Source organism: Hemibagrus wyckioides, linkage group LG04, assembly GCF_019097595.1.
Source record: "Hemibagrus wyckioides isolate EC202008001 linkage group LG04, SWU_Hwy_1.0, whole genome shotgun sequence".
Classification (NCBI taxonomy): domain Eukaryota; kingdom Metazoa; phylum Chordata; class Actinopteri; order Siluriformes; family Bagridae; genus Hemibagrus; species Hemibagrus wyckioides.
The window spans coordinates 12,473,206-12,497,649 of NC_080713.1; the positions used below are offsets into that span (position 1 = coordinate 12,473,206).

Genomic DNA, 24,444 nt, shown 5'->3' on the forward strand with positions numbered 1-24,444 from the left:
ATTCAGTCAGTGCAGGGGATGTCCAAATCAGTGAGCACATTGCTCATGCTTTTATAAGAAATTTAAACACTGGGTAGATTACTGCAAATCTTGTACCTATATTGTTGTAGCTATTCACTGGGTATAGCATGACCCATGACAACCCAAATTATAAGTATTTCTACCAATTGTGTGGTGGAAAAACCTACTCCAAACATGAATCTGCAAATGCAAAACATTGCACATAGTATATAGAGGGCTTGCTATGCAAATTAATAAAAAATACAAAGAAAGAAAGACAGAAAGAAACTATTAGTAACAGTATGTGCTATGGAAACCCATAAACATAAAATGCTGAGTGACTATCTACTGCCAAACAAAAATGCTAACAAAGCTAAACCATTAAGGCAAACATTGCATTTTTAAAACATGCCCATATATATACACATTTGTAATACACACAAAAGCATAAATTAATACAAGGAGGCTATCCCTGCACTAGTAACTTCAACCAGACCTGCCAAGCAGATAGCATAGGAATTATATAACTATTGTATGATAGCATTTATACTGGATGATGCATCACTTAATCACTGTTGAAAATGCACAATGAGTGCAAGTGCACATTAAAAGACTTTTATGATTTTTTGATATTGTAATTACAAGGTATCTAAATTGCTGACATGTCCTGTAGCCTTTTCCATCTACCAAGCCTGTTCAAGAGCTGGAACTCTAATCGACTTCCTGCATATTCGGATGTAATGGTTTTATGCCTGAGGTCAGGGGTTTTCATCTCGTCCACGAAGGCTTGGTATGGCTGCGGGCTTGCATTCCAACCAGGCAGTCACACTTGTTTCCACTTGTTTAATCAGTTCATCTTGGACTCATATAAACTATTAAGTGATTTAGGTAAAATTAAAAACTGCATTTATGCCTCAGGACTTTGGAGTTCCAAATCACATTTCAAGACATTAAAAAGGTACAATGCTTTATTTATTAAGGTAAATGGTTTCAAAACACTTGTCTCGTGCACAGCGAGTACATTTTAAGAAAAACATTACTTTTAGCATTTAGAATTTTATTTAGAATTTAGCATTTATAACCTGTAGAAATTCATGACAAGTGAAAGAAAAAACAATATTAAAACACAAAAATTGGAAAATGTGTTAAAAATCACAAAATCACCCAGAAATGGCACATTAGTTGACCTTTTTAAAAAAATATTAGGTCAATATGCTCTGGTTACAAGTCATTTATAATAAAAACAGGATTGAAAAAAAAATCATTATTCACATTTTAGTCTGTATTTTGTGTATTTAGGAATCCCAGAGTTTTAGAAGTGAAAAGATATACTATATAATCCTACCTATAAACAGTTAATATCTACAAAACACGCAACAAATAGTATTAAAACAAATTTGTTATTAAGAAACACATTTAAAAGAAGTCATTCGAAATCTATTTACAATAAAACATAGCCTGGTACTTCACATTATTATATAATATATACACACACAAATGTGAAACTGTAGAATACACTCTATAACATTTTAATCAAGAGAATTTTTTATATGTATTTTGGGGGCAGGGATGATTAAAAGACACTATTTTGTGGACACAGGCTGATGAGGCTCTTCAAGGCTCTTCTGCTATGGGCTCATCACACTGACCTAATTTCAGAGACAGCCTCAATATCAAAGATGTCTAAACATCTTAGTACTTTTTCCATTTGTCCTCTCAAGCACAAACAAAATAAATAAGATTTTCTGATCAATGTGCTTCACTAAAGTCCTGGTAACTCTGTTTCCTAAAATAGCCACAATTTTTTTCCCCGGCAATTATACTCCTGTTTGTTCTTTAATCCAGGTACGGAATTTTGGGACAGTGCTGTAAATTCCAGGTTTGTTTCTACGGGCACATCCATCACCCCAGCTCACCACACCTGCAAGAAACACTCGTCCAGCTTCATTAATGCTAGACATAGGACCGCCTGAGTCTCCCTGAGGGGGAAAAATACAGAATCAGTCATTAGCTAAAGTGATAATATGAATATGTAATATGCACATTTGTGTCTGTAGGGTCAGATAACTAACAGTAGATACATTTTTTTTTTTTTAAAAGAAAGGAACTATACCTGACAGGCGTCCACCCCTCCTGCTAGAACTCCAGCACACGTCATGCGTGAAGTGATCTGCCCATTCATCAGTGTATCACAAACTGTACTGTTAATGATGCGAACCTCTGCTTTCTGCAGCACTGTTGCACCAGAACCTGTACACACACACACTAATATTTATTACACTGAAATATTTATCAGGTCCTTCTAGAGAAATATTTTGCTTTCTCGCTGCTTTTAAAAATTTACACAAATGCTTTGACTGACACTAAACAGTGATGAACATTTCACTTCATAAACATTAAACACACCTCCTTCTTTGGTGGCCCCCCAGCCAGTGATCCACACCGACTTGCCCACAGGGAAGATGTAAGAGGAGGATGGCAAACAGATGGGCCGGATGGTGTCCCTGAAAGTGACAGGTTGGTCTAGTTCCATGAGTGCTATGTCATAGTCAAAGGTGTATTCATTGTAATTGGGGTGAGCAATGATCCTCTTTAGATAACGCTTTTCTGCTTTATCCAACTGCTTTTGCGTATGAAGGCCCAGATACACCTCCCATGATTCTGGCTGAGAGAGCCTGTTCTCACACACACACAAAACACACAGTTTTTGGTAGATGTTAGAAAAATGTTTATTTATTTGGTCGCCTGTACTAAAATCCCTTTTTTTATATAATCTTAAGAAGTTTAGAAATAAGAAAGAGAATAGCCAGATAACCAGTGGCAGCTAGTGCTAAAAAAAAAATTAGGGGGGCACAAACAAACTTAAAATCAAACTGTTAGTAATGCAGGACTGTAAATAGCCATTTATCAGGTGATTATGTATCATTACTGCCAAGATAAAATATTGAAAATGTTACTGTTAAAGGCATCTATTAAAGCATGCAATAAATGTACTATGAATCAGTGTATTCGAGTTCACTGTGGGTTCATTATCAGTAATGAAGATAATCATTAAAAAAAAAAAACATACACACACTGGAAAGTTGTCTAATCACAGGCCAGTGGCACTATTTGAAAAGACATTTTGCTCTCCATTTTTAACCTTCTGGTTAAAGTCAGTCATCACAGTCACCAGTCTCTTTTCCATTGACAGCATGGCCAATGCATTCAATAAGAAGTGCTGGAAAAGCACAAGTGTAAGCTCCACCACCATCACTTGACTGCTGCTAAATTTGCAAATTGGGTTGCAAAGCTCCTTGATTCATTTCTTCTGCTTTTCTTAACTAACAATCTGCTGACCGGTTGAGACTGGTCCAATCACAAGAGGCCAAATTTATAAAAACAATATTGATTCGCTAACAACAAAAGTGAGCGGGTCGACAATTTGAAACAAGCCAATCAGAGCTCAGCCTCAAGTCACATGCTTTTCAATACCCCACACACACGCACGCGTGCACACACACAAAATGAAAGAAATACAGTTTTGATTTTTAAAATTTTAAATAAATGACAATATGACTAACAGAGGAATAGTACAACTAAATGATTTTATTTTGTTGTTAAAATATATAAGTATTGTTAACAGTAAAGTTATTGTTAAAGTAGCATTCTATTGAGCAGCTGCCACTGCAGATAACCATTAAACGATTTGTGACAAACTGGTAGACTACTTGTAAAACTGGTATCTGGCTTTTCACTAATCATACTGGTAGCAAGAGGAAGCATAAAATCAGCCCGGTCTACCTTATTTTTGGTTCGTCTTGTACGCAGTGGGCAGCAGTGACTAGCCAGCGCTCACTGATGATTGATGCTCCACACACATGCTGAGACTTTTTCATATGAAGGCTGACCTGCCAAGGCCACTCCCCCTCCGTTGCATCCTGCCCCCCCACAATACGTGAGGACTTATAAGGACGCATTCCACATACTAGAAGAGAGGTAAGAAGATATTATTAGGGTAAATTCATTTTGTATCCTTTTAAATCAGTGCATCAGTCTAAATCATTTGATCGTTTCAACTCTAGAAATTAATATGTATAATGTGTTTATACATTAAATCTTATTATTAATTTTAAAAATGTATTTATTTAGTATTATACCACCACAGTCGTTTTCATCAGACCCATCAGTACAATCCTGCACTCCATCACACTCTGGGTTCTGCTTAATGACGCACTGGCCATTCTTGCACTGGAAATTAGTTTCCAGACATACAGTGCCTGAAAGTGGAAAAAAGGCCAGACATGTAAATACAATTATGATATCAACAGCACCATACCAGCAATGACTATTGTGTTGACCTTTTTGAAGACACATAATCTAATGTAAGACGTAATGAGATAATGGAGAAGCTTAGTGTGAATATGTAACTTACTTCTTCCACAGTCTGTTTCATCTGAATTATCATTACAGTCGTTTCTCCCATCGCACCTTTGTTTAATTGAGATACAGACACCATTTCCACATGTAAACTCTCCTTCCTTACAGGCAGCCCCTAAGGCAGAGACAGTGCGCAAGAGAAAGCATGAGAGAGAATGTGAAACATGATATAGGAGATTAGTTCATACAAAGATATAATTACAATAGAGGAAACTATGCTTAAAGCTCACAGTTCTTACCACAATTCATTTCATCAGTTTTGTCTCCGCAATCATCAACGCCATCACATTTCCAGAACATTGGTTTACAAAGACCGTTCTTACAGCTGATCATGTCAGACTTGCATTCTGTAAGAGTAAATAAAAATATGCACAGACACTATTTACTGATGCACTACTAATTATATTAGCTACTAATACATTTTAATGGCTACATATTAACAGCTACTACGTCAATGTTCACTTATTAAAGCAAATTAGATCATATTAATGTAAGGATTCCAAAACCTAAAAATACTTTGGATTCAGATAAAATACTAAAACTAAACTTGCATACATGTTAGAAAAACTGCCAACTAAGTGTATGCATATATTATAGGTCAGAGTCAGTACGCACGGCAATTCTTCTCATCACTAGAGTCCCCACAGTCATTCCAGCCATCACAGACCAGGGCAGAACTGACGCAGCGTTTATTGTTGCACAGGAACTTATCAGGACATGCTGAGTGCACAAAGACCAAAGAGTTTTAATAAAAATGCCAGTTGTAGTTACTTTTGGCACTGAAGTGGCATAGATATATCATGAGTACATGGCACTTACGGTTACTGGGCTCGAAAGCTTGGTAGGTTGCATTAAAGCCTCGATCCACATATGATGCATCAGAGCTGAAAATGACAGTCATTTTGTTTGTGGTGCTGGCCCGCATGGTGGTAGAAGGTAGTGAACCACAAAGCCTTTGGAGAAAAACATAAGGTCAACACCTGAACACCCAATTATTATCTTTCTAGCAAAAACTACTTTTGGGATTGAATATTCAATGAAATGACAAATGACAAATTTGTTAAATGACATTTAACAAAAAAAAAATTACAGCATCTATTTTGACAAAAGAACCTGGTCAACCAGGTACAAAACAGTTCCAAAGCAATAACAGTTCACTAAAGATTTGCAATACTGATATTGTGATAATCTTGACCTGCCTTCTAGTAGGTCTTTACTGACAAAGTTATTTTAGCTGTCTACCACAGTGTATTGGAGATGTAATTAAATAATGAATATGATCTCAAAGTCCAATCTTGCAACATTATTTTTATGGTATTTATATCCAAAAATCAGGTTAAGGTGTAGGAAGTGCAGTAATTTTTACTTATTCGAAAGCAAGATTAAATAAGATCTTTAAGTTTCAGGATTCCTAAAAACCTTAACACTAAATTTGGATTTACCTGGATTGATCTCAGCAGTTTAAAAGTTCTTCAGAGATGTAGAAGTATTACAATCCAGCAAAATATGTTTAATTTACAATGGATTCTAATAAGATGAGCACTTTGGTGAATTTTCTCCTGATAATAAAAATGTGTATGTGAGTCTTAAATGTCCTATCTGGCATTGTGTGAAATTGACTTGGTCCCAGTGATTATTAAAACAGGAATACACATCGATCAGGCATAAAATTATGAGCAGTGACAGGTGAGGAGATAATCAGTGTTATTCACTTCATCATGGCACCTGTTAGTGGGTGGGATATATTAGACAGCAAGTGAACATTTTGTCTTCATATTTGGTGTGTTAGAAGCAGGAAAAATGGGCAAGCGTAAGGATTTGAGCGAGTTTGACCAGGGCCAAATTGACTCCAAAAGAATCTGTGTGACAAAAATCTTTCAATAAAGACCTTTAAAATTAATTGGTGTCAAATCCATGTTGTGTCCTAGGCTTTCTCCAAATAAAAAAAAAGAAACCATGACATGTTCTTTTCTTTGATTGAAAAAATCTGGTTGTATACTCTATATTACTAAATCTAAATTGAATTTTCTCCTTCTCTTGTTGAGCCTGAAAAGTTCAGAAAGCAGGAGGATCGTGACTGATTAATTGTTTCTGAAAGTTTTTGCAAAAGTTTTTGCAATTTCTTGTTTTGAAGTGAAGAATGAATCATGCTGTTTGACGAGTTGTATTTGAGCACCACTGTTTTTGACCTTTATTTTTTGTATCAGGTTCCATCATTTGTTTGTCGGAGTACTTGTTGACATACTGGAAATAAAGCTCCAGCTTTCCTTTTTAAATTCATTTAGAGCTCTTCTTGCTTCTGCTCTTCTCATCTTGAATTTGAAAAGATTTTCAGTTGATGGAGATCTGAATCAAAGCCTTTTTCTTTTTCCTTTAGCTTCCTTACATTATCGTTACAACGAACCATAGAATTCATCTTGATTTTTTTTTTAGAGATGTTCTTTGGACTATACTATAAGTGTCTTCTGAATAAAATTTCTGCCTTATAGTGCTCAGGGCAGGGCAGTGGAGTAGAATGTGTTTTATTGATGTAGGTATTTTGCAGGCTTGACATAGTGGTGGTTCTTCCCCCTTTTAGCAGGTGGCCATGGGTGAGTCTCATGTGGCCAATGCGGCATAAGGTATGATTATCTATAAAATCTTCTTTCCTTTTATATTGCAATGATTACTGTTCCACAGAAAGTTATGGCTATTAAAATCCACATGAGGCACTGTTTTGATGCAGCTGAATGATCAGAATTCATCCTGCTGCATTTGTCAGCATTCAATACCAATAAATGCAAGGCTCCCAGTTCCCATCATTATGATACAAGTTGATCTTTGTCTCATCAGTCCATAGGATGAATGATATTTTTGACCAGATCTGGTTTTCCTGTTTTTGAGGCTTACCACTGGTTTAAATCTAGTGGTAAACTCTTATTCTAGTGAAGACTACTCTTGATAGTTGACTTCTGTTCTGTTCTGACGCCCACCTCCTGGCCAGCTGTTTGTGAAGGGCTTTTCCTTCACCACGGAAAGAATTCTTTTGTAATCCATCACAGTTGTTTTCAGTGGTCTACCAGGCCACCTGGTCTTCCTGAGCGTACTAGTACAGTACTGTAATCCCTATATCATTTGCCTGATTTAAATACAATTAAAGCTGACAGTATTTTGAGCTCATGTTAAGCAGGTAGCAAAAAGTAGCAAAAAGGTTTTTGCAATGTTCATTTTATATAACAATTATTTTCAGGATTGCAATGTTGCCAATATTTCTGGGGCTCAGGCACACCCTTGTGCACACATACACACTTTCTCTCTTTTAGTAACCTAAAACAAATCCAACAAATTGCATTGCCACTCACTTCTCATCATTGACCTGAACATAATCATTCAAACAGGATCCCCCGACGGACATCATGAATTTAGAGAAGGTCAGCTTCACATTCATTGTAGATGGCACCTTCAGGAGACACAACAATATTAGAATTATATGTAGTTAAGGGAGTAGTTTAACATTAGTTTCAGTGCAAGAGGCTTTCTAACCTGGATGTTCCATTCACACCTCATGTGGGGTGGATAATATTTTGGATAATTTGGTGATGTAAAGGTTCCAGACAGTGCTGTAAGAGTTCCACCACATGACGCTGCTACAGGTAGACAGAAACAAGAGAGAGGGGAACATGGTCTTCAGTCAGATTCACCAGAAGGCATTTTAGAGGCATTTGTTTTGGGGGGAAAAAAAAATATAGCTTATATTGTGATAAAATGCTGCTACAATGACAGTTTGAATTCAATTAAACTGAATGAATTCCTGGATTACCACAATCTAAATTCTGTTCACAACCCAGATGAAATCATGTTTAATGCTTTAAGACATGAATGTAGACACATTAACCCATCCCAGGTTTCTATCCTTTAAATAATTTTAGTTCCATATAAATACGAAAACATTGAATTACACTAAAAGACTTTACAACAGTTAAAAATATATTCCATGTTTAGCATCTGAAAATGAAATATGCATAAGACAATCATTTAAATTTACAGGCCAAACCATTGATGCATCCTTTATATAGTCTTCATTCATACCTCTAGCTCTGTCCATAGGCACCTGAGACACTTGTGCTCTGAAACCAGGAAAGTCCCCTAGTTCATTGGTTACCAGAGTCACCAGCATCACATTTCCAGAGGAGACAAATCCGAGTGGGTTATTGGGAGAATAGTATCCACATTTCCTATTAGATAAAAAAGGGAATAAGATCCAACTGTTCTTAATCTTCTTAATGATAGAGGCATATGGGGAAAAAAAACATTCATGGTATGGAGTTTTCTACAATAATGTTGTAAGTAACAATGACAGTCGCTTTTATTTTACCTCCATAAAACATCCCCAAAGATAGAGGCTTAGGACCTACGATTACTTACAATTCTGCAAACCTGGTTTCAAATTTGTGGACACAAATTTTGAGAATCTTATTAACATGTCATATAACTAAAGCATGCCTATAATTTATCTTAAACATGTGTCTACTTTTCATGAAACATCAAATATATGCAGGTGTTGCGATGACATAAAAACCTTTGGCAGGATAAAGTGATTCAATATCCAAGAAATAGGGAAAAACTGAAAAGCTCAGTTAGAAAATGTCACAAAAATGTGGGTATAAAATGAAGACATGAAAAAAACATCAATTTTGTTGATTCAGTGTAAAACACCTATTCATACATTAGCAAAATTTCTGCAGAGGGAAAGCACAACTCATTTTACTTATTAAGCTGGAACTCACTGACCAAACAAAGTTGGTGCATTAACCACAACTAAGGATATTTATCATGACCTATTCATTGGAGAAAAGCCACTCAGTTTAAAGCTGAGAAAAGAGTTGATGAACCAAAAGGCTAAGAAGAATGAAGGGATTTGCTCATGATGCAAAACATACAAGCTTATCAGTCAAGCATGGTGGTGGTAATGCCATGGCTTGGGTTTGCATCACTGCTTCTGAAACAGACTCACTAATCTTTTTTGATGATGTAATTCATGATGATAACAGAAGAAAGAATTCAAAGCATCACAAAAGAAGAATGCAACAGTGGTGATATCAGTATTGCATGCAAGGGAAATGCGACCAAGTATAGTGTTATTTATTTGAATACTTCTTTCAAATACATTTGCTCATCTAAACACTGAGCGACCCCCACAAGAGGTGCCAAGGTCTAAGTTGTTTAACAAATGTAGATGTAAATATCAGGAAATAAATGATCGGATCCATCATCTCATAGTCATCTTTTGAACTTGAATACAAATTAATAAAGGTAAATAAAGAAGTAGCCTTGCCGTTCCACACCTGTACGCCTGCACATTCATGCTGTTATCTAACCAGCTTTTAATTAAACTCTAGTTACATTAAAGCATTTGATGCAACAAACTTCAAAAAAGTTGTCACTGAGAATTTACTTGGCTTATAATTGATTGCGCTTATTTGTTTCCCCTTGCACTAAAGAAAAATTACATCCAAGTTTTCTCCCTCTATTCTAACTGTATTTTGTTTTCTTTTCATAGATATGTCTTTTCCTTTTCTGAAAATTCAGTGTTTTTATTGATCAGAGCCTAAATAATAATTATGCAGTCCTCACCAACCTCTATAAAGCAATAACTGACAAAAAACAGACACAAAAAAAAAACTTTCAATATGTAGGTTTTTTTCCCCCCAAAAAGTAAGCAAATGTTCAAAAAACACATGGGAAAGATTTAACACCCTTTCTGTACGCACATTTATTAAAAGAGTAATTAATAGCCAGGGGAGTAATTAATATCTTAGTTAATCATCAAGGTGTGTGACTACCTTGAAGGAATTTGTCAATTTGGTTTTCTGGAGCACTTAGGTGTGTGTCCACATCATGCCAAGAGGAAAGGACATCAGCCATAACCTCAGAGAAGAATTTGTTGATCAGTACATCAGTTTGGGAAGGGCTATAAGCACTTCTCCAAGCTATTTGAAATTCACCACTCTACACAGATTATTTACAGAGAGCCAATAGGCCATCTAACCAGGAGTGGTTGTCCCAGAAAATTCAATCCAAAATCTGACAGTTTAATGCCCAGAGACATGTAACCTATGTGTACCTGTAAGCTAATTAAATGTTTGATAACAGTAGAATCAGAAAAAGACTAAAAATTCTGGGGATAGAGTTTAAGGCCTGGTCTATACATATGTGCATGAAGTCCCCTTCTTGCAAGCTGGGGAAAGTAAAGTTGCACATATACAACTATGAATGCCATTCAAAACAACTATGAACAGAAACAAACACCCAAACTAATGTAATGCAATTAGCTTTTTTCCGGATAGAAGGATTCTCAACCATATTCCAAGGGATATTCTTCATTAAAGATAGCACCTTCTCCATTGAAACTAGTTGAAACTAGATCCTGCCCATGATAGTAGTTTCTAGACACATACACTCACCATCCACATCTACACATTGACGTATTAATCCAGTCAGCTGATCATGTGGCAGCACAATATACGAATAATTGTGTTTAGAGGGTCCGCAGGATGAAACACAATTTTGATGAGAAAAAACAAAGAAGAATACTCTGAGGTGGTCTGAGGTGTTGCTGATAAGTGCCAGCTGAAGACTGGAAAACGACCTTTTTTCCCCCAGTCTTTCCCAGTTTGGGCAAATTAAATGTGGAACCCAATGTGGTCTTTTGATGTTGTAACCCATCCACCAGAATCTTCGATGTATTGCGCATGCTGTTTTATTCTGCTCATCATAGCTGTAAAGACTGATTATTTGAGTTACATGTGTCGCTCACTCAATGTTTTTGTTTTTCACAGCATTCTGTCTAAACTCTACAAAGACTGTTGGGTGCAACATTTCCCAGGGATCAGCACTTTATAATAATCCTCAAACACGTCTTTCTATTAGCAGCATCCATGCCACAAGTCAGAGATCATATCAGTGAATCTTTTTTAATCGTTAAAACCCATATGATAAAAAGGTAAATAATGACACGGACACTAAATATCATTTCCAAAGGTCAAACCCAGCTGTTAAATTTTGAAGACAAAGACTATTTGATTCTGAAAGTGTTCCCTCTTAAATACCTTATGGAGGACAATCATGATCTGGAGTTAAAGAAACCTGAAAGACAAGTTGCTGTCTCACTGTACTGACTAATCTAAAAAAAAAACCTTTGAACACAAGAGTCACACCTTCTCAAAACAGACAGGAGTAACTGCACAGACTGCTATGAAACTATTTGGGCAGATATGGAGGATTAGTTCAATCAAAATAAAAAAATTAATATTAGAATAATTTACTCAATGGAATGACTACCAGATGTGCATGGCGTCTGAACAGCCTGTCATGTAGGCTCTGAATACAGGCTAGTTTGAAGATACAGTGAGTGGAAAGTAGTATTTGACCCTTTTGTTTTTGTAATTGTATGTACTTCTTTTCTATATATCTACTTTAAATTGACACATGCCTTTTGACTTACAAATATGAACACCCCAAATAGGTATTCATCAGCATGGATGTTTAAAAAACAAAAACTAGTAAGGGGAGAAAATAATTGGATGCTGGTTCGCCATTGGTTCACAAGATTTCAGACAATCTGGTGAAGGTCACTCGCTAAAGTTCTAAGGGTCAACGTTATTAAAGAACACTCAAATAGCTACATACAAGCTACATACATATTAGTAAACCAATAATAGCCAAGGGCAAGCATTTCCTTAACTCAAGTTTCTTTCCAAACATGGCTGACAACATGGAGGACCTTCTGCCTAAAAAATCAGCATCAGTTATATCGAACTGCTGTAGTTTACAGACACTGCACAAACAAAGGTTGTTTGAAAAAATACATAAAAGGCAGATGTAAATGCTCAAGAAATGAGATAAACTTGTTTAACCAACAAGAACATTCCAAAAAGCCAGGGGGAGCACCACAAACATGGGAAGCCCACACAATAACAGCACCACAGCTTAAGTAAACTAATGCATTTCAGAAAGCATTCACTCCATAAGAGGAAACAAGTATGCACCGTTAAGACATCAATGATGCTGTGATATTTTACCTGTTTGACAGCCTAGTCTAGAAAAATAATTAAAAATACATTCAACATTGCTAATTTAATTTATTTTTTTAAATTAAGATCTGGTCCTCCGTAGACAGGGAGACACCATGTCTTGACTGACACTTATAGCAGCAAGAGACATTAGTCAAATAAACAATTAGGTAACTGATCAATATAAAAAATCAATCAAAAAATCAATATAAATTGATAATAATCTATAAAATTAGCTGGTAAAAAAAAGTTCAAAAAAAGTTTTTTGATTAGTCTAAATTATGAAGCACACTAAGGCACTACATCATATCAAATTGGACCAGTAACAAATTTCATATAGAAAGGTGGGGCACATTATAATATAGAATAACTCTTCTACAGTGGAATGAAGTGGAAGCACTACAGAGCCTCAAGTTATTAAGAGAACTTCAAATCAATGAGGTCTAAGCGAGAAAAAAAACTCAAATCTCATGTAGCATTTTTCAAAATAGTAGCATTGGAAACGCTAAACTGTTTCATTTAAGTAATAAACTGTACATCCTACTTTTGGCTTACAATGAGACAGATCCCAGAAAGAATCAGTTCCCTGATTCTAGCCACTGAAAACTAAGTAATAACCCCACAGCTACAGAATCAGCTTCACACATCAAATATGATTCACCTCATGCAAATGCAGCAAGCAAAATATAATTTAGCATCAGGCAGTTTCAGTTAGACAGCCAGCACATATTTAACCCCCTTTTTTTTTTTTTTGGAAATTTGTTTACTAATTTGTTTTACATATACAGACATGTTGTCATTCAGATTCTATGGCAGGATATATTGTAAATAAATACAAATTAATGATAAATTATATCCTATCCATAATTTCTAAATATATATATATAAAAAAAAATAGAAAGAAAAGAAGCACTTCAAACTTACTTAGCCATGAGTCGCCCCTCAATTGCCAACAGTGAGTCATACACTTTTATAAAGTCATTGTTGCAGTCTTCCTCCACATTGAAAGTAGTGAAGTCCAGCTTGATGACATTGCCAGGGTCAGCTCGTAATTGCCACTGTGAAAACATATTTTCTGGATATGGGTAGTTAGGAAACCCAGGTGACATGATATCAATGACTTCCTTAGGCCTTGTGTGCAGAGCATATGTATACACTGTAAAGAAAGAAAGCTTAGTATCATCCATTACACAGAACCCAAAAACAGATATAAATTTATTAAAATTTTAAAAAAAATTTAAAAAAAAGTGCAACTTACTACGCTTTGTAAATATCTGTGAATCTAAAGCTATAAACAGAAAAAGACCAAAAGAGAAAATGAGATGGTAAGATGACAAAAATGTGATAAGGTCTAAATAATACATAGAACCATGCAAATAATCTACCAGAAGTATCTATTCTGGTGAACATTAGTTTTTCTGTTTGGTCGTTTAGACGTCGCTGCTTCTTCATTGTTTCATCCATGGTAGTCATGATGTTATCCACAGCAGCCTCCTGTGACACTGGAACATGGAACTCTGATAGATAATATGCTATTACACTGCCTTCACTGGAGACAGAAGGGAAGAAGGACATAAGTTATTTTATTTATATATAAAATATATATATATATATTTATATATGTGTGTGTGTGCAAATAATATGCAAAAGGTTTTATTCACATTGGGTAAAACTAGTAACACAAATAAGACCTTCCTGTGTTTCTCTGGCCTATTGTATTAACAAACAATGCCAAACTGTTGAATGGCAGTTCTGGGATGTCTGCCTTTACATGTTCATAAATTTAAATGAAATCTCATTGTTAATCTGTAGGGTTTAATGTGGAGTTATCCCACCCTTTGCAGCTATAACAGCTTCAACTCTTCTGGGAAGGCTTTCCACAAAGTTTAGGAATGTGTTTATTTTTGACCATTCCTCTAGAAGTGCCATTTTTGAGGTCAGGCACTGATGTTGGACATGAAGGCCTGGCTCGTAGGCTGTGCTCTAATTCATCCCAAAGGTGTTCTATCGGGTTGAGGTCAGGACTCTGTGCAGGCCAGTCAAGTTCCTCCACACCAAACTCACTCATCCATGTCTTTATGGACTGTGCTTTGTGCTCTGGTGTGCAGTTATGTTGGAACAGGAAGGGGTCATCCCCAAACTGTTCCCACAAAGTTGGGAGCATGAAATTGTCCAAAATGTCTAAGAACTAAGAGGCCAAGTCCAACCCCTGAAAAACAACCCCACACCATAATCCCCCCTCCACCAAACTTTACACTTGGCACAATGCAGTAAGGCAAGTACCATTCTCCTGGCAACCGCCAAACCCAGACTCGTCCATCAGATTACCAGACAGAAGCGTGATTCGTCACTCCAGAGAACACATCTCCACTACTCTAGAGTCCAGTGGTGGTGTGCTTTACACCACTGCATCAGATGCTTTGCATTACACTTGGTGATGTAAGGCTTAGATGCAGCTGCTCAGCCATGAAAACCCATTCCATGAACCTCTCTAGGCACTGTTCTAGATCTGTAGCTATTGACACTGCAGAAAGTTGGCGACTTCTGCGCACTGTGTACCAAAGCATGCACTGACCCCGCTCTGTGATTTTACCTGGGTTCATGGCCAAGTTGCTGTTGTTTCCAGTTGTTTCCACTTTGTTATAATACCACTAACAGCAATTGTGGAATATTTAAATAGTGAGGAAATTTCATGAATGGACTAATCGAACAGCTGGCAACCTATCACGGTACCACACTTGTATTAACTGAGCTCCTGAGAGCGACCAATTCTTTCACAAATGTTTGTAGAAGCAGTCTGCATGCTTAAGTGCTTGATTTTATACACCTGTGGGGTGTCCCAAAACCTTTAGCAATATAGTGTATACAGAGAGAGAGTACATTAAAAAAACTATTTAAAAAAAAAAACCCAAACACCACAAATTTAGCAACAAATGTAGCTAACCTAACATTGCTGAGTTTCACAAATATCATTAAGTCTGTAATTTATGGCAGCTAACACTAATTGGCACAAAATATTATTTGCGAAAATAAATATATCATTCATGACACGACTACAAACTATCCTTAACCGAGCTAATAAGCTAACAAAAATAACAATGACTAAGCAACAAACTGGGATAAGTTAAGCTATTTAAGAATATTAAAAGGCAGATTTAATTAGCTGAAAACAGCCAAAACTTGAGATATACAGTAGCTAAATTTGTTTTCAACAAAAGCAGCAGAATGGATTATTAGCTGCTGTATCAGCTTAACATGTTCTGCCTGTTAAAAGCTTTATGAAATTTAAATTGCCATGAGATCAGAATATCACCAGAACCCACTGGGCTTTCTAAATTAACCTAATAAAAAAAAACAAATAACCCAATTACATTTAACCTAGTCACTGGGCATAACCCACTGAATAGGTTAAAAGTTCCTTTTCTTTTTTTTTACTTTAGCGTCATTATTATCAGACTTAATATACTCTTTTAGCATAGATTCTCTAAATTGGCATTATAAGAATAAGAAGTACAGTTGGGAAACACATATGTTAATTTTTTTTCTTTACAGTATAGTCAAGTTTATAGATTAATGACAGTACCTGAAAGCTTGCACGGTACAGCCAGCATAATATTTTGACAGCTGGGGAATCCTGGAGTAGAGTTCTTTTAACTGAAAATGGACAATATTAAGTCACAAATATTTTCATTGTATTAAAAAAAGAAATCATGAAACCAAGGCTGATTTAGCCAGGTGTTCTGACAATAGGTCTTACCTGGGTGCATACTTGGTTGGCCAGGGCCTGAAACTCTGTACTATTGGGGTTCTCATAAGCATCCAGAAAGAGTTGATTTGTGATGTTCATAGAGCCAGCATACATCTTTTTCACCTTGGTGTCCTTCCGAACTAAAAGTAGAAACATAAATGTTAAAACATTTAACAATGGATGCTAAATGAACACAATCAAACATATTAATGTGTTACAGTCGAGATAGGAGAAAGAACACCCTCTTTTAGTTCTTTGTTTTTAATTATTGGGGATAAATTACAATTGTTTGATTCTCAGCAACTTTTATAAAGAAGCAAATAAAACCAGATGACAACAAAAAAGAACAGCAAACGTCAGTACATAGTGATAAGTAAGCAAACAATCAGAAACATGGGGGGGGGCACAAGTATACCCTATAATTCAAAAACATGTGGAATCACTTTTAGCAACAATAAAGTGAAGTAAATATTTTCTATAGGACTTTATCAGTCTCTCACATCATTTTATAAAAGGTTTTGGCCCTCCCTTCGTTGTAACATTGCTTCAGTTTATTGTTGTTTGAAGGCAGCTGTTTGAGTATGAACAGCTCTCCTCATTTCCTGCCAAAAGAACCTCATTGCGGTTTGAAAATCTGGACTTTAAATGTTGTTTTGCTGGTGTTCTTGGATTCACAGTTATGGAAATCTGTTGTGGGTTTTTTGTCATCTGTTTTTATTTATCGTTTAAGTTGATAAAGACTACACAACTGTTACTTAGGCACTGATAACATAGAATTGAGGAAAGATGTGCAACTGTATATGGTACAAAGTGAGGATTTATCATTTACCAACTCATCTGGTTCATCTGACATATCTTACTGTGACAGAGAACCTCACCACACCTGGTCATTCGCACACATTATTTTATTAGTTTGTGGGACACCATTAGATGGCTACACAACAGTCAACTAACGATGACCACATTCCTAACACCTTGAGCAAGAAATCACTACAGTGATACTACTGCAGTATGTTGAAAAAAAGGAAACACAACTAAATTGTCATTGAACATAGTATTTGTAACCTGTTACAGTGTTGTGCCTATTTCTCTTTCTCCTTTTGTGGCTTCCTGGTTTACAGTCAAAGAACCCGACCGGGCATAATTCATAATAAATCTTTGGGGGCTGAAGGAGATGAGATATATTAATCTGACTGTTAACTGAAGGGGAGGAAGTTGAGGGTTGCTAGGGACACCGTCACCACCTGTATATTGTGAATGTCAGCCACCCATTGACAAGGAAAGTGAGGTCTTGTAGGTATTTATTTTTATGAAGTAATTTTTGTATTGTTATTCTGACAATCTTTAACATTTTGATCACTACTTAATAAATTCCCCTCTGGTAGGCACCTGAAAGACTTTGTATCTGTGTCTTTTTTGTTTCCCTACTCAGGTTCTTTGACTATAAACCAGGAAGCTGTCTGAAGACACAACAGGCAATCACTGTTATGATGCATTGTTCAAGGTGATACCGGGAATCACTAGTTGGTGAGTGTGCACACCCAACTGGTCATCTAATGCTTCCCCACAAACTCAACTAATCTGTTCAAGTGACAAAGTGAAGCGAGTCACAGTGACAAATGATATATTGACATGAAGGTGTTTAATTTTATAATTAGAGATGTTGTGACCCCAAAACTGCTGCCATCTTTTATGAATTTTTAACTGTGACCATTATTTTTTGCCCCTCTAACCAGCGTTATCACAATGTGTTTCATAACGGCTCTGATTGTTTTAAAATGTCTTTTAACATTTAATAAAACTGCATACAGCAAGAACTTACAGTGGAAATGCCACACAAGAAGTCCGGTCATCAAAGCCACAACAGCTGCAAAGACGACTATGCCAATAATGGCACCAATCTTCCCTGGACGCTTCTTCTTCTCCAGCTTTTTGGAATCTGTTGCTGGCAGAAATGTTACTGCTTGATCCCAGTCCTTGTCCTAAAAATGCAAGCAACGGTAGGCAGTTAAATGAAACGTACAGGAGAGCTCATTTTAATCTATTTTTATTAAACCAGACATGATCTGTGTACTGCTTCTGTATATTGCAGAGCCATGCATCTGTTGAGCACTGCACCTTTAAAATTAGCTCAAGTAGCAGTGCAGTGTAGACTTAGCTGATTTTCCACAAGCACCATGCTGTTTGATGTATGCACAACAGACACAAACACAAAGCAATATTCATGACTCTCACATGTAAAAACAAAGGTGCCGCTCTGTCATTCCTGCACAAATAGTATACAAATATGTACTGCGCAGTTAAAAAAAAAACAAGGATTTTTCTTTTTATTTAAAATTAAGGTTTTATAAATGGAAATAAACAGAAGAAGATGTTAGAATTTTGGAATACATAATACAAAGAAAGCAAATGTTTACTATCTTCAATATTTAACATTCCACACTATTCACAGATACCTATTTAAACGTAAGCAAATTTCCAAATTTACCATGTTAATTGTTTTGTACAAAAGGTCAGACTTTCCTCATGCCGAATCTGTTCTGTTGAAGGATGAGTTCAGATGACAATTGGGTGTACTTGAATTGTCAGTGTTTAAAGCTTGACTCAGCTCAAATGCAATGCAAATGCATTTTAACGCAAACAATGCATTGCAGTTTTCAAATACTATGAAAACTTCAAATTCATAAATATTTCAAGGATTCTTTTCACTCAAGTTGTCACTAATATAATTTGTAATAAAAAATTATTCTATGAAAATTAGAATAGAAGCATTTTCACTAGTGATCTCAGACATTTGGTACCCAATGAATATGCACAGAGCTCTGACCTGAACCATACTGATCTGAATGCCAGGCTTTCTGACCCATCATCAGTGCCTGACCTCACTATTTCTCTTAGCGATGAATGAGCATAAATTGCCACAGACATGAATGTAGTGTAAAGCCTTCCCAGAAGTGTGTAGGTCGGGATACCAGCAAAAGGGGACTAAACCTAAGCATGATTGGTAAATTCAGATTCCTTCCACTAATAATTAAAAAAAAAAAAAAGAAAACAAGAAAAAAAAACCTTAAAGGACATATACATTTCAAAGTATATAAAGAACATGTGATTTCTGAAGTAATTAAAGTTGTGTTTTTCTATTAAAGTATAATTAAATAATACATTTCTTTAAATGAATTACAGACAATACACTGAATACAAAAAGTCTAGCTAAAATGTAGTGCAGATGTTTAAGCATGCTGTCATTGTTGGTTCTATCTTTACCTGCCGCTAGTCTCTATTTCAAACTGCCACTGCTTTCTTAACATAAAGACACAGAAAGTGAAAACCTGGAAATGAACACCATGCAGCCATGTTCAAGATATTTTTGAGGGATTTATTTATTTATTTGAATTTACACAAATGGACAGCCCAGTAGTTATTTACTTAAAACCAGAATTATACTACTTTGTCAGGTAAATAGAATCATTCCTGACACCCTGAATGGTACCAAAATTAAATTAATATAAGTTAGATTTAATTTAAATTAAATTAAGTGCTGACATTCCACTTTTATTAAAAGGTCTTTACAGTCCAAATAAGGTTAATGTTGTAAAGTTTTCATGTGTGATCTGCCCCCTTTTTAGGAAATGAAAAGTAATTGGACCTTTGTGTGCTCAGTTGTACTACAGCCAGGTGTTTGTGTTATCCTCTCATTATTTCTCTTAAAAGGAAGGAGACATAAAGGTCTCGATTTGATGTTGTCGCACTGCATTTAGAATCTGTTGCTGTGAACCCTCAATATGAAGTCCAAAGTGCAGTAACTGCCAGGGAAGCAACAATCCTTAGATGACCCTTCAATAGGTAGATTTATCTCTATCAAAGAGTAGCCTTCACCAGAATACATTCAGAGGATTTACCAAAATATGTAAACCAGTAGTAATCCTTAAAATCAGGAAGACTGGATTAGAGTTTATAAAAATATATTTTTAAAAAATAATTATGAGACAAAGATCAACTTGCTCCAAAATAATGGGAAGAGAAGAGCACGGAGAAGAGAAGGAACTGCTCATGATTTAAAGAACAGCACCTCATGTTATGGCACGGGCATGTATGATTGCCAGTGGAACTGGTTCCCTTGTATTTATTTATGTTTGGCTGCTGACAAAAGCTAACAAAATCACCTGACACTGATTGAGCAGATGTTTCTCAAAACTGAATACAAAAGACCTCAATAACAAACAGGACCTGAAGTCAGCAGTAAAAGTCCGATATTAAGACTAACACATAAAATATTACAATGTGACCAGGCATAGGTCTTGAATGACACAGATGTTATCAGAAGTCACTGATGTGTAGTGAAACTATGAGTCAGTTATACTTCCCAGGTTTGGCATTAGGCAATCCAACAGGCTAAAATGACCCTAAAAAAAAACCCCAGTGCTGATTTTCTGTTATCTTGTCAAATATGCATAAAAATTGTGTGTAGTAGTGTGTTGCTACAAAAATGGCGAGAAAAAGGCAATTAACAATGGAAGAGAGACAGACCATCATAACACTTAAAAATGTAGGTCTTTCCTACAGAGAAATTGCAAAGAAAGTCAAGGTGTCAGTGAGTACAGTTTCCTTTACCATCAAAAGGCACTCAGAAACTGGGGAAAACTCTGACAGGAAGAGGTCTGGCAGACCCAAAGCCACAACTGACTCAGAAGACAAGTTTCTGAGAGTTAACAGCTTGCGTGATAGGCAGCTCACAGAACAACAGCTTCAAGCACAGCTTAACAGTGGTCGTAGTAAGCAAGTCTCAGTTTCAACTGTGAAGAGAAGACTTCGAGCTGCAGGTTTGACAGGACGAGTTGCAGCAAGAAAGCCATTGCTAAGACATCAGAATAAGACAAAGAGGTTTGCCTGGGCCATGAAACACCATTGGACTACTGAAGACTGGAATAAGGTATTATGGACTGATGAATCAAAATTTTAAATCTACGGTTCATCACGCAGGATCTTTGTATGCTGTCGAGTAGGCGAAAGGATGGTTCCACAGTGTGTGGCAACAACTGTCAAACATGGAGGAGGAAGTGTGATGGTCTGGGGCTGTTTTGCTGGATCAATACCCTCTGGTATGCGCCTAGTTGGTCAGGGGTTCATCCTACAGCAAGATAATGACCCAAAACATAAGTCCAAGCTATGCCAGAACTACCTCAGGAAAAAAGAACAAGATGGTAAGCTTGAAAACATGGAGTGGCCAGCACAGTCTCCAGACTTAAACCCCATCGAGCTGGTTTGGGATGAACTCGACAGAAGAGTGAAAGCAAAGCAACCTACAAGTGCCACACATTTATGGGAACTTCTGCAACAGATTTGGGAAGAACTTTCTGAAGAATATTTTATTTCTATTGTAGAAAGAATGCCACGAGTGTGTTCGGCTGTTATATCTGCCAAAGGTGGCTACTTTGATGAGTCAAAGTTTAGAATACATTTTGGTCTATAAATTGATTCCATGATTTCTTTTTTAACTCCAATTGCTTATTTGTACTATGCTTTCATTTCAGAGTGCAATGAGACATTAAACTGAATAATTTTCAATAAAAAACTGGAAAAATTGGGGTGTTCTAAACCTTGACAGGTAGTGTACAAAAAAACACACCAAAAATGAGTACTGTGATGACAGTACCACATACCAAGTGACTGATTTGGGGTGTTAAATGTGTAATCATGCTTTAAATGCTACATGCAATGACATTCTTTGTAATGTCCTGAATTACATTAGGCCATTACCCTGTTCATTCACTTTCATTTCGAATAGTGACTAAACTGACATTACCATAATTAACAGCTTTATTTAGCCTGAACCTTTCTAAAATTAACCCATAAATCATTTTAATCTGAACTCAGCAAGTTATTGAAAGTCTCACACAGTCACACTCAGCCAGACACACACTCCTCCATGCAATTGCACTGTTCATGCTAATTGCTTTAAGTTATCTCCGTGTACAGGACCAGGCCTGCCCCCACTGTGTGGCATAATACAGCACCAATGAAATGTGACTGCTGAATGGGAAAAATGAAGATTGTCATATGCTCTATTGTTTTACTAAACCATGGCATAATAGTAGCACCAAGGCAGTTTTTTTTTTTTGGGGGGGGGTCAAACCTGTCTGCAGGAACACGTGATAAAACTTGATTGCGTAATAATTTAAAAGCAATACAATTACTGTCTAAAGAAATACATGCCAAGACACGCTTGGTGAAATACACATTCCAAATATCACTAGTGTATGTACGATTGTAAATACTCGTGTCAATATCAGATCTTCTTAAGCAAAAACTATAATGCAAGTATAATACACAGAGTTTTTTATCATCAATGGCAGCCAATTTTGTAAACTTGCAAGCCTTTAGCTTAAGTTTAAACACCTGGAGACCTCACTGCTTTCTTTTTGTGAGAAACAATGAAACAGCAATATCAGAATTGCATAAAATAGATCAATTTTAGAGAGAGAGTATTACTGACATTTGTTTTCAATAATCAAAAAACAGAGAGCTAGAGTACAATAACTGGATTAAAAAAAACCACTGTAAAAACAATGAGTAATGGTGATCAGGTACTCCCTTCCGTTTCTAAAAATAATGAGACGGATTTTAAAGTAATAAAAACAAACATAACAGCAGTTTAACAGTCCTTTCACTCCAAAACGTCCTTCGAATAAAGAATGTTAGCTTGTTTATCATGTGTGTAAGCTTAATCATCAACCTCTTTCAGTTAAACACGGGCCCTTCACTTTTATTTTACACAGCAGAACAATGAGTAAATAATTAAAAGGACACTTCTGTAAGATCAGAGTTAGTTTCGTTAATCTAAATGTAATTATTTCTGAGAGCTCTTAGTGATTTAAAAAAAAGAAAAGAAAAGAAGTGGATGGATTTTAATAAAATCTATATTTGATATATTTTTTGGAAGTTTATACTCATGATCATGTCTGACATTTACAATTCATTTGTAGAAACAAAATGGCTTGAAGCGCAAAAACGGTCTGTAAGAGACAATATGACAAGAATAATCCCATTTATCTACTTCATTTATCTACTTCATTTGTGTATCAGACTGTTGGAAAGACAACTACGTAGATTTTTGCTTCTTTTTTTTTTCTAAAACAAATTTACAGCAATGCTCTTAATTGTTTGAATAACGCGAACAAGGTAAACAGGTGTAACATATCATTGAAAGGGAGAAGGCCTACCGAAGACTTTGGGGTGTAACGCATTCCTGCATCCATTGGGTCCATGACTGTAAGGAGAAATGCCGATTAGTGGGTCCTGTTTCTCTTTCGTCCCCCTGTTCCTCAATCACGCATGGGACTGCACTCCTCTCGGAAACAATTCAGGTTGAGTTAAAAACCAGTCCTCAAACCTGTCTTGCTGTTCGTTGTCGACGACAGGTGAGGCGAGTAACCTATATAGCCCCAAACAAATAAAGTCTTAAATAAACGAAAACGCAATGATTAAAGACAATCGACGCAAATACGAATAACCAAAAGTCCACTTCAGGAGCGATTTTGTTGAAAGATATGCAACGAGCAGAACAAAACAAGGTGAGTCTTCACAAACACACGGAACATGTCATCTACCTGTGTGTGACTTCCGGATTCAGGTTACAAGAGCGATACTGACCTGTGGAACTCCAGACCGCGCCCTCGGAGAAGCGACGATGTTAAAGGAAGTTAAAAGCAAACACGTCACCGTGCAGAAACTCAGTTTTGATGAGACTCGGTAAGTTAATACTCACCGGCAAAAACACATCACAGGTTTCTGTGGCGTCGAAATGGCTCATAACCGGTTATTTTAAAGGGGTAGGGAAGAGCGGGGAACTAACTAACACTGTTCCCTTGACTTAGTGTGGTCTTGTTTTATGAATAAAACACACGTCTTTTCATTATTTAGCCTGAAAGAAGGAAAGGAAACATTATAACATGACCATAGGACAAAACATCCCCACTAACAATTTAATAATTGGATTTTAAAAACATAGAAGATAAACTGTGTAAATAAAAACATGTTTTTTGTTTGTTTGTTTATTTATTTGTGTACTTATTTATTTCCTTCCTTCCTTAGTTACCTACTTACTAGATCCTGTGCTTTATCTCAACACAGATAAAATTGGAGGGCTGTGTCAGGAAGGGCATCTAGCGTAAAAACCTGTGCAAAAATTATATATGTAGATTGGATGATCCGCTGTGGCGACCCATA

At 36.3% G+C, this 24,444-nt stretch overlaps 1 protein-coding gene across 1 annotated transcript; it reads right to left on the reverse strand.

Annotated features, from left to right (window-relative positions):
• Positions 1-954: 954 nt before the first annotated feature.
• st14a (ST14 transmembrane serine protease matriptase a) lies at positions 955-23,849 on the reverse strand. The gene is made up of 19 exons (XM_058387715.1): positions 23,439-23,849; positions 18,041-18,200; positions 16,228-16,358; positions 16,054-16,124; positions 13,856-14,019; positions 13,729-13,758; positions 13,395-13,626; positions 8,488-8,633; positions 7,942-8,045; positions 7,761-7,858; positions 5,239-5,372; positions 5,035-5,139; positions 4,659-4,766; positions 4,415-4,534; positions 4,140-4,259; positions 3,784-3,967; positions 2,407-2,675; positions 2,114-2,250; positions 955-1,979 (listed from the first exon to the last, which is right to left on the reverse strand). The coding sequence occupies exons 1-19, from the start codon at positions 23,481-23,483 to the stop codon at positions 1,818-1,820; spliced, it is 2,520 nt and encodes an 839-aa protein (XP_058243698.1). The 5' UTR covers positions 23,484-23,849; the 3' UTR covers positions 955-1,817.
• Between the last annotated feature and the right edge of the window lie 595 nt (positions 23,850-24,444).